Source organism: Gigantopelta aegis, chromosome 3 (assembly GCF_016097555.1).
Source record: "Gigantopelta aegis isolate Gae_Host chromosome 3, Gae_host_genome, whole genome shotgun sequence".
NCBI lineage: Eukaryota > Metazoa > Mollusca > Gastropoda > Neomphalida > Peltospiridae > Gigantopelta > Gigantopelta aegis.
Window position 1 is genome coordinate 82396849 of NC_054701.1, and position 19946 is coordinate 82416794.

Consider the following 19946-nt stretch of genomic DNA (forward strand, 5'->3'; position numbering starts at 1 on the left):
CAGCATAGACTCTGTAGAGAATATGAGATGAGAGATGTGTTAAGTAGTGTGTCTACTTGTGCATATGTGGACGCACTTGCGGCCAAAATTACACACAATGAAATAATTTGTCTGAAGCAGAATACGGTCTGAGAATACATTTTTGCCGAAAGGTTAAAGTCTGTTTTGTTTAGTGACACCACTAGAGTACATTAATTAATCATCGGCTATTAGATTTCAAACATTTGGTATTTCTGGCACATAGTCATCACTGGAAACCTCTACATTTTTTCTAATGCAGCAAGGGATCTTTTATATGTACTTTCCCCACAGACAGGACAGCACATACCACGGCCTTTGATCATTTGTGGTGCTCTGGTTGAATGTTCGCAAACTATTTGATTGGTCCCCGACGTGGCCATATGGTGTACTGTGAAGTGTATAAACCAGTCTAGTAGATGTTAGGGACAAGCAGTTGACTGAACTTACCCCAGGTAGACCAGGCTCTAGGGTTACGGAAACGTCTACGAAAACAAACAAGTGGATACAAAACCATACTGGCAACCGCATAAATGTCTTCACACAAAATGTCTCCGCATCTGCACAAGTCTACACAGCGCTTAATATGTGAATATGATATATACATTACCTAGAACTAGAATACGAAACATGCAGTTTATTACACACTTGAGACATGTAGTGGAAACCAACATTGAGTAAAGATACAGATATGTGAATTTCAATTTATACTTTTTTTTCTTCAAATTCCTCAACATTTTAAGGACATTATATTTAAAATAAAATATAATATATTGACATTGATCCCTAAAGGCTTGTGGTTACAACCACATGGGGTTAGGTGGGTGATGCAACCCTTGCAATTAAAGAAACCAACAATTCAATATAGTCCACAGCAAAAAGTACTGCAGAGAATTAAATACTCTGTGACATGCTCCATGGCACTGCTGATTGCTGTAGGTAACTGTAGTAGTTAGTGATGTAGGGGCATAAAAGATGTTTTCTTGTTTTATCTAACTTGTCTTTCTAAAAGTGTGAATTTGTGTAGAATTAAAATAAATTATCCTGCAACCACCGTTTCTATTCACAGAATATGATGACAGATAAAGCAAAGTCTACTAGCAGGATATGACTTTTGACGTCACACGCATAGTCTACATTATAAAATTGCTAGGTCATCGTACAATGTGACTGAAATAACAGAAATAGCTTTTCCCCTTAATTTTTATGGTCTGCTGGATAAAGATAATAACTAGTTAATGACGTCGAATATCTGCTTTATCCTGTTCAGGCCAAATGAGAAATTCCACTTGGCTTCATTCTTATCATCACAGGATAAAGCAGATATCCGACATCATTAACTAGTTATTCTCTAGTTACATGTATTTTGTGAGGAGTGTAGAGACATTCAGTTGTACTGGTAGATATCTTGGAAGACATACAGCTTCGAAAAATACCCAATGGTTGGAAATGTAATATTAACCAATGGCAGAGTCTGTTACAATCCATAATGGATGAGTATATTACAATTTGAAAGACACTGTAGAGATTGTAACACTACATATTTCATAACGCTGGCAAGAAGTGTAAAGGGTTGTTTTTTAGTTGTCAGAATTCAACAAGAATCTTGTCTGTCTGTAACTGGTTTTATATGAGCAAATGAAAGATGAAGGTTCCCAGAACAACCCAATGACTGGCATAGTCGAGCTTAGCCCATTTGTCCAGAGTATGAAGCATAGTGTAGCCCTGAAATAAAAGAAACAATGTTGAGGTAAATTTAGGAAGGAAGGAATGTTTTATTTCATGGCACACATAACATATTTCAATCATGGTTATATGGCATCACACATACGATTAAGGACCACACAGATAATGAGTGAAGAAACCCGCTGTCATCTGAGTAGCAGCAAGGGATCTTTTGTCTGCAGCATCCCACCCAAAATAGGAAATACCATGGCTTTTATTACACTGGCTGCAATGAGAAATAACCCAATGGGTCTACCAATGGGGATCAATCCTAGACTGACTGTGCTTACGGTAAGCGCTTTACCACTGGGCTTCGTCCTGCCCCCTAGGTAAACAGAAAGTCTAATTAAATTCCTAATAAGTAGCATTTGAAAAGATTTACAAGACTAGACTAAAAAAAGAAACAAATATTGGTGGCTAAGACAGACCAAGATAAGCAAAATGGAACACTGTCAACATTGTTTTTGTGTTATTTTCTTGATTTTTTTAAATGTATCTATGGTGTCTGTCCATTTATCATACACTCCGAACTAATCAGACTGATTTATGGTTTATAAAAACAAACCTGTTCTTGTTGTGAACTGCTGTCAAACATCAGACCAAGATACGCAAGATGGAACACGGTCAACATTCCAAAACAAACATTCACTATTAATACAGCTGGATGCCACTGCAAGAAAAACAAACACAAACAAAGTAATGAAAATACTTTATTTTAAATATACAATTAAAATAAAACCAATAACTGTACAACAAAGGTTGTCATATAAAAGGTATAATTAGAAAGAGATGAAAATTGTTTTTCTTTACATGAATACCAAACCGATTTCTTGAGTATATTGTAAACCAGATTAATATGGAGACATTGGGTTTTTTGGTGAAAACACACTTTAGCATATGTTCATGATGTGTAAATTTTGTGAATGACTGACAATGCCCATGTACAGTCTAACCTAGAAAATAATGTATGTGCATAAATTTTACAACTTGAAATTGGTTGCAAATGATTCAAAATTTATAAGTATAACTTTTTTATGGTTTACAGTGAAAAGTCATTTCGATGTACATGTATGGAAAGAATTGAACCATTCTTTGAACTTTATTCCTTTTTAAGAATACTTAACTTGATTTCTCAACTAATAAATAATTCTGTTCAAATTTATTTTGTGTTTATGTACATTTAATATTAAAATAACTGGACTGACATATGTAAATAATACACCCTAAATTAAATACTGTTGTTAGCTGGGTAGGTTATTTTTGTATAAAAATTGCCAAGTAAAAATCTCTCTCTTTGTTCTCTAAGATACAGGAACAATAAGCTATTTTTGTATGTGATAAAACAGCACAGCCTTCGTGAATAATGGGATTTGCCCTTGTTATTGAGATTCTATTTAAATATCTATTATAAAAATTTAAGTTAACCACGATAAAGACGGGGGTGCTTGTGTATGTCTGTGCGTGTGCATGCATGCATGTATGTAGTATTTTCATTTTTGAAACAAAAACAATTAACTTTTTTAACATAAAATTTTTTTTGGCAAAAAAACACTTTCTAAAAGTAAAATGTAATACATGAGAGACTGATGTTGTTATACTAGTAGTCCTAAGTTTGTTAAATGCAACCTACTGAAAATAAAACTATATTTCCTTCTTTGGGAATATTGTAACTTACATAATGATAGGTGTGCTCACAGTCACCGGGGCAGTGTTTGGCTTGTATACATGCACTGAATGTTGTAGATAACTTGTTTCGTAATACTGAAAACAAAAATCACATGTAAACAAAAATACACATAATACTGTTTTAACCAACATCATTGTGGATTAAATCATGAAAGGCTTTACTAGTACTTGAAAAGATGTCTTTTCTATTTACAAAATATCAACAACAAAAAACCTCACAAGTACTGTTTAAAATCGCAAACCCTAGTTTAAATGTGTGAAAATGGACACTATGTTGGGTTAATCTACAAACCTGTAAAACATTTCAATAAAGGAAGGAAGGAAGGAAATGTTTTATTTAATGACACACTCAAAACATTTTATTTATGGTTATATGGCATTGGACATATGGTTAAGGACCACACAGGTATTGAGAGAGGAAACCCGCTGTAGCCACTACATCGGCTACTCTTTTCGATTAGCAGCAAGGTATCTTTTATATGCACCATCCCACAGACAGGATAGTACATACCACGGCCTTTGTTACACCAGTTGGGGAGCATTGGCTGGAACGAAAAATAGCCCAATGGGACCACCGACGGGGATCGATTCCAGACCGACAGCGCATCAAGCGAACGCTTTACCACTGGGCTACATCCCGCCCCTACATTTGAATAAAGTTACAATAGAGTGAAACAAGAATCTGTGATGTTGAAACTGAGACATTATACCCGTATAAAGTAGACTGGAAGTGTGTCTCCGTAACTGTTACTTCTCAGAGGTACATGCATTTTTATAAATATGAAAAATGCATTTTGTGGAATAAGAAACTCCTCAGATGAACAGAAATAGATAATATAAACAATAAAATCTAAGTAATGACTGATTTTCATTATTAAAAACAGTTCTAATAGTGAAAAATATGCCAGTGTTTTAAAAAAAATTGGATCTGTCACTTTGATAATGAACAGAAGACAATTGGAATTTAAGTCAGTGTTGTTGTTGGGGTTTTTTTGACAATGACTACCCAGAACAACATGGACTGAATAAACAAAAGAAGCACCAACACTCATGGAATAACAAAGACAACTCACCATATTCTACATATGAATAAAACCCTAAAGAAAATAAAACGGCTGCTAGCTGGAAATTTAGACCCTGTAAAACAAAAAGAAGCCATATTTATTAAATGATATTTGAACACAATGTTTAAACTATAGTCATTTGGACCCGTGTTTATACACTTTTAGCAAATCTTGAACATGATGTTTTGTAAACATGAGGCCTAGTGTCCATCATGTCAAAATTTTGATTACCAACAGTTTAGCATTTTTTAATTGTGTAGTTGTCTCTTAAAAGTGCATATAGGACACTCAACAAAATGTAGCCTGTCAAAAATATAAATCAGGCCTGTTCGAGCATTCACCTTTTGATTGGAAAAAAAAAATTCAAATAAAAGTTTGTTTTGTTTAATAAAACTATTAGGAAGGAAAATGTTTCATTTCATGATGCACTCAACACATTTTATTTACGGTTATATGGCGTTGGACATATGGTTAAGGACCACACAGATATTGAGGTAGGAAACCCGCTGTTGTCACTTCATGGGCTACTCTACTGAATTAGCAGCAAGGGATCTTTTATATGCACTATCCCACAGACAGGATAGCACATACCATGACCTTTAATATTAAACTATTAGAGTATAGTGATTAATTAATCATCAGCTACAGAATGTCAAACATTTCATTATCGTAACACATAATAAAAGGAAACCGTAACAGTTTTCCAATGGCAACAAGGAATCTTTTATATGCACTTTCCCATAGACAGGACAGCATATACCATGGCCTTTGAGATATCAATCATGGGGCCCTGTTTGGGATGGGGAATAAGAGAATCAGTCCACCGAGGAGATTCGATCCTTTGGCCCAAGCACCTTAGTCATACACTCTACCGACTAACCTAGATCGTGCCCCTCTGTCTGGTTACAACATACTTTTATCTACTGTAATATACAATAAATCACATTTTGTAAATTTGTCCGATAATTTTTTTGACAGTATTTTTTACAAAGACAGAACAACTTTGATTGAAAAAGATCCAAATAAAAGATAAAATTTATATTTTAGATGTCATCGATGTGGTGGTTGGGTGGGGTGAGGTGGAGATTACAGAGCTTAACACATCAATGTGGTTAAAGTCTGACCACAGAATTACTTACATGTAATAATGCACTGAACGCATATGTAAACAAAATGGCAACAAAAGTACCCAGAGGCCTTGCCGACTTGAAAACATCTGAAATGAAAATTAAAAAAAAAAGATATCAGCAAAAAGTAAAATGATTATTATCTATTGCAAAAACCACACTTCAAAGGTGTCCCATTCGCCAGTAAAAAAGAAAAAAGAAAGAAATTATATAGTTTACTGGAATTACTTAGGCAGAAATTCATGTATCATGCCGGGTACCTAATATTTATCTGATTTAGACAGGAGTTGGTGCTTAGAAGGTCGCATTATAGAACTTAGAATATTAAGGACCATGAAACTTGGCTGGTTTTGACAGGATTTTGGTTTGTTCAGGGTCTGCTTTAAACAGGTTTCACTATATATATATAAAAATATACTAGTCATGAAACTAAATGGCTACTTACATGTTTTCAGCCAGTAGTGCATAGGTAAATTCCAGTTGGTTACCACCTCTACCAGAGAGCGTGGAATTTCAATATGATGTGGCCTTGACACTTTTAAATCCCTGAAAAACATCAACATTATTGTTTCATTCAGTTGCATATTGCAAGAAACAAAATGAATGAATGAATGAATGTTTAATGACACCCCAGCACGAAAAATACATCGGCTATTGGGTGTCAAACTATGGTAATGCAAACAAATAAGGTGATAATCAATATCAATATAAAAATTCAAGATTTAAATAAAAACAGTGTAAAGAACTGTGCAAAAATACAAATATCACAGATAGATACTGATTTTTACTCAAAATTTCAATTTGTGCTGTATTGGCCATTCTCAAAGAGAATGTTACACCCCTAAACCACAGTGAGGTTACAGCACGCGCAGGGGTGCAAGAAACAACAACCAATGTTTAAGTGCCAGTTTCATAGAACCTGATGAATAGTTTAATTGTCTGACTGGAGAAGATTAGAATTCATATATTGCAGGGATAGCTTTAGATCGGCAGAATTTTTTTTCACAATATCTATTAAACTTCAAAAATTGCAGAAACCCAGTAATATTGTAACAAAATATCAATTATTACATGAAATTATTTCGCCAAATTAAAATAAAATTTGCTAATTGTTTTTGAAATTCGCCATTGGTGAACTTGGTGTGTGCCAGAGCAACATGTAGCCCTGTATTGCAAAAATTAGTTAAAAGTACATGCACACAACAGACTGTCACCAAACCCTTTTATTTTGATTAAACAATAAATGTATTCATTGTAAAAACAAAAACCTGAAAATGTGCTAAAAATTACTGCTGAAGAAAAATATTCTTGAGCTGGAATAACTTTCCAAAATGAACACAATCTAAATGAACAGAGCTGAAGTATTTATAAAGATAGATGAGAACTTCACTTACCAACTAATGTTTCCATTATCATCCTTGATGCCAATCCCTGACAGGACAGCCGTACTTTCAGATAAGAAACTCACAAAGTAATGACTGAAGCGGAAAGATTGAGCATCACCATAAGCTCTCAACCACCTGAAAACAAATATATATAGATATATATTTAACAAAGGAAAAGAAAGTAACAAACTGGGAGAAAGAAATTGTAAACCAAAAGCTAGGATTCCACATGCATTATTGCGTCAAGGCAGGGTATGCACTTGGGATTTTTTTTTGACTGGCCAATCGAGCCACTCACAGCAACACTTTAAATCACCCGTACAACTTTTGAATGGCCTGTGACCGAATTTCGTTAAAAAAAAACTTACTTAAATTGCACTTTAAAAACATGTTATCATAGCATACAAACAATAATAACGACACAAAAGTTATATTGCTGTTGTAATTAAATTACAATTATTATGTTGTCACGGGACCCACACAATAAAACATGTGGAATATTTTACCAAGGTTCGGTCTTGGAATGATTGTCGTTGGCATCGTTCGCAGTGACAATTGGGTGTTTGGAAAAGTAGACTTGGTATATTCCGTAAGAAACGAAAACATTCCAACACAATGTAACTTCGGAAAACCTCAGGCTCGTAAACAAAATCTTTCGGCGAAACACAGCGTAGCGGAATATGACAAGTTGTTCTGATTGAACCTACGAATACATTTATGTGGCCGACGTTTTCCGAATACAGTGTCAAAACCGGCTGAGGGATTCTGAATGGTTTTAAACTGTTTGATAGACTGGGGAAGTGGTCGCTATTATGTCCTATATTTGTTTGGTTGCGCAGATACTAATAAGAAACCAGTTGAAACCAATAAATAATATATTTTGACTCGCCATGGGCGATTGGGTGACACCTTGGTCAAGGTTTACGTGGTATGTGGTTTGTTAGATTCCATATATACCAGGGATTTTCCTTCAGCAGTCCATACCTGATGGGATTGAGAAAATCAGTGCTATTTAATCATAATTGGGATATATTTTTTAAGCCACTGAACAATACAATGCAGCATTGTTAAACAGATGCTTTGCTTTTGATGTAATATACCAAATGTTTACATGCTAATAACATTTTCAAGAAACAGTTAAAAGTTAAAGTAGAGCACATTGATTTATTAATCATCGGCTGTTGGATGTCAAACATTTGGTAATTTTGACGTATTGTTTTAAGAGAGGAAACCCGCTATATTTTTCCATTAGTAGCAAGGGATATTTTATATGCACCATCCCACAGACAGGATAGCACATACCACAGCATTTGATATACCAGTCGTGGTGCACTGGCTGGAATGAGAAATAGCCCAATGTGCCCACCAATGGGGATCGATCCCAAACCGACTGCACATCAGGTATGCATATTAATACACACCATTGAGATTGAGCAGTTTCATCAAATGTAATAATAATCATGAGTCTAATATTTACTTCAATAATTGTTTAACTTGTTAACAAACATGGAAGCTAAATAGTTAAACATATAAATATACAAACAGAAATGTTATCCCACAACTGGTATACCAAAGGTTGTGGTATGTGTTGTCCTGTCTGGGGAAAGTGAATAAAAAAAGATCCCAGATGGAAAAATGTAACAGGTTTCCGTAAATCAATGTTCTCTAGTGGTGGCATTAAACAAAAGTTAGGCATACTTGTAGGTGTCTCCGAGAATCAGCCACTGGACGACACAGGTGGAGACGATGAGACAGAGCAAAGAGCTGACACTACTTCGGATTAACTTCAACATCCATCCTAATGACTGCAACAGAAATCATATTAAAACACAATACACGCAGGGCTAACTCTGCCACTCGCCAAATTTGACAATTTTTGAAGTTTAGGAACTTTTGGCAAATTTTATTATAATTTGGCGAAAAAAAATCTGTAATAATTGTTATTTTGTTGCAAAATAGTTAAAGATTTAGCATTTGTGAGATATATTGGCAAAATGTTCTGACCATCCAGAGCTAGCTCTGACACTCACAAAATCATTCACTGCATACTTTCAAGAGCAGTACGTAATAAGGCAGGGAATATTTCAGAAATCGTTACTTAATTCTAAAATGTTAAACAGTAGTTGCTACTCAATTTTCAAATGATCATCAACTGTCACTAATCAAAATTTTAAAAACAAAATGTTTCCTTTAATGGACACTTTCATTCCATCAAATCAAAACCATAGAATATATGATGCGTGTATGTGTAACAGATTCTTATTAAACTAGAATATTCGATAATCAAATGCTTAATTTTTTATTTTTTTTAAACAGAACTGAGAATGAAATGGTCCAACTACTGCAGACAAAAAGCTGATAACTATTGGTCTCCAGTAATTTTTATCAATGTTATATAGACCCACATATTCCATGCATAGTGTTTATATCTGATGACTACCACTGATAAAAGCAAGACACCTATAAAGAAATTAAAGAATTGACAAGAACTCAATCAAATTTAGTTCTAATTAAAAAAAATCAAATGGCATGATGGCAACAATGGTGAAAAGTACTTACAAAATATAATCTATTTGGCTGCAATAAGCCGATGTACTCTTTGTATGAAATCCATGGGCCAAATATCACAGTTCCTACATTGAGACAGTAGCCAAGATATTCAAATATGTTAGGAAGATCCATCACAGCACCACTTCCAAAATCAAATGCAAGGGAGATAATCTTCATCGATAGTATCATCTGAGCACCTAGAATAATAAGATAAGAAGAAAAAATTTGAAAAAACTAAAGAGAAAAAAGTAATAATGAATGTATAAGATAATTATGGGGGGATAATCAAGGAGGAAAACAAATCAGGAACCTGTAATTTAGGGTTTTCTCTAGATGGACAAAAATGGAACTCTTGTATTTTATTGGGAAGCTACTATCCTCTGTCCCCTTTAATTATGGCAATAAAATGAATGAATATTTTACAAAATCCCAGTATAAATAAAATTATAAGTTATTTACTCTAATGAGTGATGTAGGAGCCCAAAATTAAATGCCACACTATGAACAAGGAAGCAATTTAATAAAAACTTTGTTGATTTAACATTATGAAGAAATAGTCATATTAAATAGATGATACATTTTAGCTTTTTACGTTGTCTTGAATTAAAGCAAGTTATTTAGTTTAAAGCAAAAAAGCAAATAGTGAGCTCACCACGTATCATATGCCAGGTTGTGTTATGAACAACTATCAGCTCACTAAAAAATAAGAAACAATAAACTTATTACATTGCAAAATACAAACACATCTACAGTTTTAATAAACTCACAATCTCACCTCAACATATTATAACACCATTTGCTAATGCAAAACACAAACAATCTTGCCATGCTAAATTATAACATTATTTAATTTTAATACTATAACAGCTATAATATGAATTAAGATACCATTTTAAATGTATGAATATACCAAACCAAAACGTAGTGTAATATATTAACTATAGAGGTGCAAATTTTCTTCTTTTTTTCCAATAAATCTTCCTGGAGAACATGTCTCAATCCCCTATAAACTTTGCCCACCACTTTCTAGATCCTACTAAAATTCCTGCACAGGTGCTTGCTATAATAATTAAAAAACCCCAAAACTATTGTAAACAGACTTACCAAACAATAATAAAAACTGTAATACTAGCAGCTATGACAATTCCTGACAGGTGGCGCCACCTAACGCTGAGAGCGGTCAGAAGGATGTACGTGAGACCACAGCATGCGACCAGGTAGAGCAGCGAGATTTTGAAGAAGTTATGAAGAACCATGATGCCAAACATGGCACTTGAGACGTGTAGGAACCAGGGAGGGAGACCGGTTTGGGGTGAAGCTAAAAATAAGAAAGTAAATTAATTTATCACTCAGATAAACTGCTAAATGATTTTCAACTCTAAATTAATTTAAAATAAATATAGATGGAACACATACACATTATGGACTATTAAAATATAAAAAGGTGATGTCTTAAAGGTGCTTTCTAAAAGTTGCATAAATTGTGTATTAATTTTTGTTTTGTACAATACATGTTTCACCCATCATAATTTGAAGGCAAAGAAATGGCCGTTTTAATGGATATGTGACATTTATAGAATATTAAACAACTTTCTATTTTGTATCATGTTTATGTCACAAGTGAAATAATTTTCAATTGTCATGAGCTTTAGCGAGTGACAATGAGAATTATTTAACAACAGAAATAAACATGATACAAAATGGTAGCGAGTTTAATATCCTATTTATTACCCATAATATCTTATTTATTACCCACAATCGATCTTAATTTATATTACTCAACTCATTTGGTTGACATTCCTGTAAGGTTGTAGTGTGCCAATCGATGACGTGGAAGTGTTACGTCCCACTTGGTGTAATACCAAGAGGGACGTATCACTTTGATATTTACCAAGATATTTTTAACCATATGGGTAATAAAGATTTTTCTTTTACCTCCCTATTACATTTTTACAAAGTATTCTTGAGGCAGCCACAGCAACCATCACCAATCAAAATTTTAAAGGCAACATGTTCCCTGATATTAAAATATTCTCTAGCTAATTTTGCAAAGATTATGTGTAGACTAGATTAATAATTAATTATTTATCACATACAAATTATGTGAATAAAAAAAAGAAAAAAATATACCACATGCAACTACAATACATGTACAGATAATGCAATTGTAAGACAGGTGTGCAGCTTAATACCTGCAATGTCAATTTGTTCTACTAAGTATTTGAAAACTGTGATAACAACCATTTCATTTGTACATCACTCACACAAATCTAGTTATAAATGCAAAACCTATTTTCCGTTCACACATTAGCTTTTAAACATTTACATGAACATAGTAGGTTTGACAAAAAGGAAATAGGTTACCTGAACTTAATTTTGAGCAACCCATAAATGGATTACGTAAAATTTCACTTCTAAAGGTTCATATATACTGGATGCTGCGACTGTGTATGGTGCAACTAAAACAACTTGAAGTACAGTTGTTTCATTGAGGGTGTCTAGACAGATTATGTGCATCAGACCGCATGCACATGCCACATCCAGTCTATATGAACCTTAAGAGGCCTGTTCTACATGTGTGACAAATTATTTGAGAAAATAATATAATGGTCAGAGACATTTGCCTACATTAACAGTGGTGGCTATTTAAGCTGGTTCGACTGTACACCTCAGTGTTTTGTCCACTACAGATACATGTTTACCTACCCACAGAACCAAACACACACACAAGTCTGAAGACCAAGCACATGATGAACAGGGAGACGATGTTCTGAACGGCTTGTGTTAGGGTTGGTACGATGCAGTCCTGATAGAGCTGAACAACGCTCACACGCTCGTAGTGTTGCGGAAGGTCATAACCATGGTGATAAGCTGCCAGTAGATCCTCCAGATCCGGATTGTAATCATCACCATCAAGATACTGCATCAAGTCATCGTCGTAATCATCATACATCAAGTCTGGATCCAACTCCATGTTTAAAATCTTAAAGACAGAACCACAAATTACAATTTTTAGCAATCAATAAACCAACAATTAGATCTACATGTAGGTAATTATAATTTGGAAAAGATTTATGTAATTTGCCCCCTCCCCCCCCCCCCCCCCACCCTTTGGGTACTGAAACTTGAAAGGGGCCACAGTGTCGACCTAAATGTAGTGTTCAAAATAAGCATTTGTCTGTTTGTCTCGACAGGTGAAAATCTATTCGGACAAGCAAGATGTGCCTTGGTGGTTGTCCAGTGCTCAATTAAGAATGTTTAGTGCAGTTTCATTTTTAGCAATCACAAACATCATCCTGGTACTTGAATAAAACAAACCATTTATTTGGACAAGTGAAAATATTGGTGGACAAGTAGATTTCTAGATGTATTTGTCCGGTGGACTAGTAAAACATTCTGCTTATTTCTATCACTGAAATGGACAAGTGAAAACACTGTTAATAACCATAATTATTATAAATTAAAGTGACAGTCCCACATTTTTAAACACTATGGTGTATTTTTTACTATTAAAGACGATTTAGATAATTTAAATTTGAAGTACTTATGTTTTATTATTTAGAGTATTAATTTTTGTACACATGAAGTGGTTCTGGACATCCAGATTTTTGTAATTCCCTCAAATACATTTTTGATAATTCTAAAAATGTACGTTCATCTGAGAAATAATGGTTATTGAGATCAGTTCTAGTTAATTTTACACTTTTCCCCGTTTAAATATCCCAGTCTTTAGCTTCACTCTGTTATAACCTTATCCAAATGTGTTGCATGTTTTTAGATTAACTGAACTTAGTGTCCATTTTCAATCGCTAAAACTAAGGGTCTGTGCCTTTAAATTTAACTCAATGTTGGGTTTAGTGCACTACCTTTCTTAACATGCATAGCAAGTTGCTTCCCTCTATGTAGCAAAGTTAAAATGGCAGAGATAGTTTTTATGGTTGTCGTTGAAAATTTATTTTGTTAATAATGATGCAAGTACTTCAATCGGGATTTTGTAAGTAAGGTAGGTTATACATTTTTGGTTTGTGTGTCCATTTGTTGCACTATTTCGGTTGAGAAACGGGAAAGAGTTCGACCCGTACCCCTCTATATCAAAGTCTCTAAGACTAACCCTAAGCCTAACCTTAAAACTAATCCTAACCACCGAAAGGGGGTACGGGTCGAACTCATGTCGAGAAACAGTTGTAACATGGTGCCACAAGTTTTGAATACAGGCTATATATAGGGTATGTAACAAGATCCAGACGTAGTAAGAACCACACTTACTACGTCCCTCCGAACTATGTTGGATTAAATACTACAAATGACTTAGTACTTGCTACTTAAGGTACACAAATAACCACGGGAATATTAAAAAAAAAAAAATTATGGATTGTAATGACTATAAGGTATAATTTATTTCTGTCTCAAAAAAAATGCATTTGCTACAAGTTAATTTTATCTCTTGACACGAAAATCACAACATGGTCGATAACACATACATTGTAACACAGATTGTAGACAGTATGTCGGGAATGCGTGCAATTCTCATACCATACATAAAATTTGCGATGTTTAAAGCATAAATGATACGAAGAGTGTACTTTTAAGATTTATTTTACCATTTCAATAAAATTATTGGTATGAAAGGTCACATTTCGCAATTAATAATATGCAAAAAACGTTTTATGGGGGCAGCCATTTCGTTTCGTTTGAATTTGTGATTATCCTCCAATTAAAGCAGCGGCATCGATTAAACCCAGAAAAGGAAACCAAAGGCAAATCCAGAATATCGGACTATTGCACCATTTCTCACGAAACTTTAACAAATTTTTATGAGTCGTGGAGCACAGATTAACACGAGAAATAAGTGAAGCTATACGGGATAACACCATTAACACTTGCGTAGGAAGCGCGCGTGTGTGTGTGTGTGTGTGTGTGTGTGTGTGCGCGTGCGTGCGCCCACTTTTTGGCACCTTCCTACGCCCGTGCATGAAGCTAAATTTGGCGTTATAGAACACTGTATAGTACAAATGTATTCACCTCGATCTTTAGTGTTATCAAAGATTGATACACTTGCAGAATGTTATAAAACTTTCCCAAGCTATATTCATTAAAAACATTTTCATCATTAAAACTCTTATTCTGTTTACCGTTAATTAAATATATTCTCACAATATCGTATGCTATATAAAATTAATTTATAGACAACTATTTTGCTTGTTTCATTTAACGACACCACTAGAGTACACTGCCATTTATAAATCATCGGCTATTGGATGTCAAAAACTTACTAATTCTGACATGTAGTCTGCACCATCTCACAGACAGGATATCACATACCACGGCCTTTGATATACCTGTCGTGAGACGAGAAATCACCCAATGGGCCCACAGACGGGAATCGATCCTAGACCGACCGCGCATCAAGCAAGTTGCGCTATACCAATGGGCTACGCCCCGTCACATGTACGATTATTGGGTGTAATCAATCATATTTCCTGACATTGATGTTGGTTTAAACAATATTTAGTTTGTCAAAACAAAATGAGATTGATCAACAGGCTTAGCCTATATTAAGACCTCACCCTACATTTGGTGTCGTTAAACAAAATAAACAAAGAAACACAAATCTCCTGACATTTTACAAGAGGATACATATTAATATTCAACAGACTTAAACAGACTTGAACAAAGAGGAAGAAAAAGAGGATAGAGAGATGGGGGGGGGGGGGGGCGGCGGTTAGTGAAATGATGTTGACGAAGGTGACAACTACAGTGGTGATGATGACGACAACAACGATTATAATAAACGCAGTTCGTTCATTAATAAGTCAAGTATTCAAGCAACAACAACAACACCACCAACAAAAACAACAACAGCAACAACAAAAATTAAAAGTTTAAACACTAAAGTGTAGCTTTATGATTTTCATTGACATTCCTCTCTCTCTCGCTCGCTCTCTCTCTCTCTCTCTCTCTCTCTCTCTCTCTCTCTCTCTCTCTCTCTCTCTCTCTCTCTCTCTCACACACACACACACACGTCCCCCACCCACTTTTAAAGTCGGATTGACGCCCATGCGTGCGACAGCGCATTTACATTATTCAAAATATACTAACACGCATTAAATAAAAGAAGGAAGGAAATGTTTTATTTAACGACGCACTCAACACATTTTATTTACGGTTATATGGCGTCGGACATATGGTTAAGGTCCATACAGATATTGAGAGAGGAAACCCGCTGTCGCCACTTCGTGGGCTACTCTTTTCGATTAGCAGCAAGGGATATTTTATATGCACCATCCCAGAGACAGGATAACACATACCACGGCCTGGTGCACTGGGTAGAGCGAGAAATAGCCCAATGGGCATACCGACGGGGATCGATCCCAAACCGACCGCATTAAATAAAGGTTATAGGCAGTCTTCCTTCAAAAAACAATATTTAAGGAGCTGGATTTAGCTCAGTCGGTTGAGTGCTCGCTTGAGGTGCTTGCGTCACAAGATCGAACCACCTCGGTGGATCCATTCAATTGATTTGGGTTTTTTCTCTTGTTCCAACCAGTGCACCACAACTAATCAAAGGCCGTGGTATCTGGTTTCCTGTCTGTGGGAAAGTGCATAAAAAAAGAGCCCTTGCTACATTAGGAAAAATATAGCGGGTTTCCTCTGATGACTACGTGTCAAAATTACCAAATGTTTGACATCGAATAGCCGGTGATTAATTAATAAATGTGCTCCAGTGGAGTCGTTAAACAAAACAAAATTTTGGACCAATAGTATATTTAATATAATAAATAAATGTATTTTAATCATACTGGATTTGGCAGAATCTTCGAAATCCGAGGGGAGGGTGCACACACATAGCACCCCTTTTAGTTTCGCCCGAAGGCTAAGATATATTTTAGCAACGACACATGCGTATGCATACGTGTATACATATGGAGTGGGTGTTGAATCGTGGGAAGCACACAAATGATATAGTAAACAAAACAACTGTTTTATGCCTCGGGGTGTGGATGGGGTGGGGGTGCACATGCCCTCCTGCTTCCTACGGGTCTGTACAGCTTACAGAAAATCTCACCACCAACACCACCACCAAGAAGCCCGTTATAATATCGTCATTCAAAAAAATATGCACACAACCATTTATTTACATGGATGTGCTTATCCACAATAGGGCCTCCACGAGTCCGAAATATTCGACTCGAGTACCCGAGGTGGAACTCGAGCCGGACTAGAGTACCCGACACTTAGATGATAATGAGACTAAATAATAAAGTAAAATAGTATTATGTATCTTAATTCCAACGCTGAATATGGCTGCCAAATCATGCCATTGTATTGCATTGCAGACATTCTCATAGCCCTGTCATGTAACCAGCTGCAAGCATATGACAAAATGACGCTATTAGCTACGAATCCGATTCAGTATTTTTTAAAACACTGACATGCTTGAGCCCGATTTCTATTCTTAATAAATAAATGAACGAGCGTCATTGTTTGTGAAGGTTTATTCATGAATACATTCCAAATATTTTTACAACATCCAATGTAATAAAGAAAGAATGACAGCGAGAGAGTAGATAAGTGGAGACAGAACAGAACAAGTTTATTTACAGTAAAAAAAAACATTTTATAAAATATACTGAACAACAAAATAAACGCGAATATTATTTTACTTTTCTTAAATTTATTTAAAATTACTCCGTTTATTCCGTTTGAATCCTATTAGCTTTTTGTGTCTATTCAAGTTATCAACATCTTGTGAACATTTTAGGCCCATTTTAACATTCTGTTTATCGAATTAATTCATTAATTTAAAAAAGGAGATCTATATTAACGGGTTTTTTGTTGTTCGGTATACTGTATATCATACATTCAATGTACATTAAACAAATAAATTCAAATGCTATTTACATGTACATTTACAGGCTATTTAAAATACAATGTCTTTTCTTTCCGTGTTTGGTTTTAATGGCCTAAAAGCCATTTGTTTTTAAGTGCAATATAACTTGCTTAAATGTTCCGTTACATTAAAAAAATAAATTCAAATGCTATATGCATGTACATTTACAGGCTAATTAAAATACAATGTCTTTTTTTTTTGGCCGTATTTGGTTTTAATGGCCTAAAAGTCATTTGTTTATTTCTTTTTAAGTGCCGTATAACTTGCTTAAATTTTCCATAGATATAAGCACGTGTAAAATGGTTGATTGACTGATTGAGTGGAGTATAATGTCACAATATATTTCAGTGTTTCAATACAATACGCAGTATGGACATAACAATGCATGAATTGAAAGTCGGCCATATTAATTTATTCCGTGTTTCGTTGCCGGTCATCCAATATCGTCTGAAAATATAAAGTGACAGCATGTTAACAATATAATATGTATTTGATATTAAACAAGCTTCCATTTCATATCGGTTGGTGGGCCCATTGGGCTGTTTCTCGCTCCAGCCAGTGCACCACGACTGGTATATCAAATGCCGTGGTATGCGCTATCCTGTCTGTGGGATGGTGCATATAAAAGATCCCTTTCTGCTAATCAAAAAAGAGGATCCCATGAAGGGCGACAGTGGGTTTCCTCTCTATCTGTGTGGTACGTAACCATGTCTGACGCCATATAACCGTAAATAAAATGTGTTGAGTGCGTCGTTAAATAAAACATTTCTTTCTTTTTCTTTCATATCATGTTTATGTCACAAGTACATAAAGAACTCGCTAACGCTCGTGACAACTGAACATTATTTCTCGAAGGATATACATATTTATTACCCTTAATCGATCTTAATATATATCAGTAAACTCGTTTGGTAGACGTTGCTGTAAGGGTGTAGTGCGCCAATCGATGACGTCAAGAAGTGTTAAATCCCATTGGCATTCCAGTGGGACGCATCACTTTGATATGTACTAAGATATTTTTAACCATATGGGTAATAAAAAATAGCTCCTCGATTTATAAGACATTATAAATCAAGATTTTACTTCGTACCATGCCACCAAAATGTAATAATTTAAAATTTGGCTTTATGATATTTTTAATATTCCCTACTCTATGGTAAGGTGTCAGCCACACATCATGTTACATCATTTTGTTCTTGAGAAAGGCATAGGCCTACAATCTCCGCTGATTCGTTAAAATTCTTTGGGTTGGAGTCGGTACAGGGATGCGAACTTAAAACCCAACATCATCAAAATCCACGACTTGACCACTACGCCACTGAAACCCGTATCGATATCAGGCACGAGTCCATACAGATATATAGCTACATGGGGGGCCTTTACCAGCATGCCTCGTATTATCGGGTTCGCGCCAAGTGATGACATGCACCCATTATGAACCAACCTCGTGCGCCTCATCAATAGACGCCTTGTAATCGGACGGACAAATCAAGACTCAGTCTCTCTCCGCCAATAAATTTGTCACATTGCGCAAGAAAACGAGGCTGGAGATAGTCTCGTTACCACTTGACGTTAACAATGACACGCTGTCCACGTGCTGGGGAGCCAGTTATCAGATAACTGTGATATCCTACTTTTCCGGCTATTGACTCTTTATCTTTCAGGGATCATGAACTAATTTATACATCTGCTAGAAGTGTGCTCTTAATTAACTACACGTAGTCCATTTAATGAGCTTCACGATTTCTTTCCTAAGGATAAGGATGGAATAAATGAATGAATAAATGGTATGAACGAATTAATTAATGTTTATCGACACCCCAGCACACAAAAACAAAACAAAACATCTACTATTGGGTGTCAAACAATAATACATATTTAAATGAATGGAATAAATGGAGTTATTGTTAACAAAAACATTGTCCTTATAATTTGTTTGAATTATTAAATGAATGAAAAATGAAAATTATTGTTATCACTTGGCATCGAGTTTGTTATTCTATTTATTACCTCAGCTACTTAAAAATAATGTAAACAACTTAACATACTATTCCTATAACGTATTTTAATCACGATCACAGATAATTTAAAAAAAAACCCTTCTAACTATTCTGTCCAAAACAAATTTGTAATAGATTGTATTAAAATAATATATTATTACAAATTAAACAATGAAAACAGAGAGGCGTGTATACATACTCTCTAAACTACGTAACATTCTACCATTTGTGACACCCGATGTGTATTTTTGTGCTGGGGTGTCGTTAAACATTCATTCATTCATTTATTCATTCATTCATTCAGTTTGTGAGTTTGGCAAATCATGACGATTTCATATTAACTACTGACAGGGTTTGTAAGTGTTATATTTCCCCGGTTATAAGTACCCGCTGGGGAGAGAGAGAGAGAGAGAGAGAGAGAGAGAGAGAGAGAGAGAGAGAGAGAGAGAGAGAGAGAGAGAGAGAGAGAGAGAGAGAGAGAGAGAGAGAGAGAGAGAGAG

The 19946-nt window shown here is 35.1% G+C and overlaps 1 protein-coding gene across 2 annotated transcripts; it reads right to left on the reverse strand.

Annotated features, from left to right (window-relative positions):
• Positions 1 to 1167: 1167 nt before the first annotated feature.
• On the reverse strand, positions 1168 to 14235 carry LOC121369168 (protein-serine O-palmitoleoyltransferase porcupine-like). Of its 2 annotated transcripts, none has more exons than XM_041494071.1 (13): positions 14157 to 14235; positions 12262 to 12538; positions 10660 to 10873; positions 10208 to 10251; positions 9565 to 9752; positions 8704 to 8810; positions 7015 to 7140; positions 6066 to 6166; positions 5633 to 5709; positions 4503 to 4566; positions 3419 to 3504; positions 2309 to 2413; positions 1168 to 1743 (listed from the first exon to the last, which is right to left on the reverse strand). In XM_041494071.1, the coding sequence occupies exons 1-13, from the start codon at positions 14157 to 14159 to the stop codon at positions 1645 to 1647; spliced, it is 1491 nt and encodes a 496-aa protein (XP_041350005.1). In that variant the 5' UTR covers positions 14160 to 14235; the 3' UTR covers positions 1168 to 1644. The 2 variants fall into 2 exon arrangements, with proteins under 2 accessions (XP_041350005.1, XP_041350006.1); XM_041494072.1 differs by having other exon boundaries at positions 14037 to 14221.
• Between the last annotated feature and the right edge of the window lie 5711 nt (positions 14236 to 19946).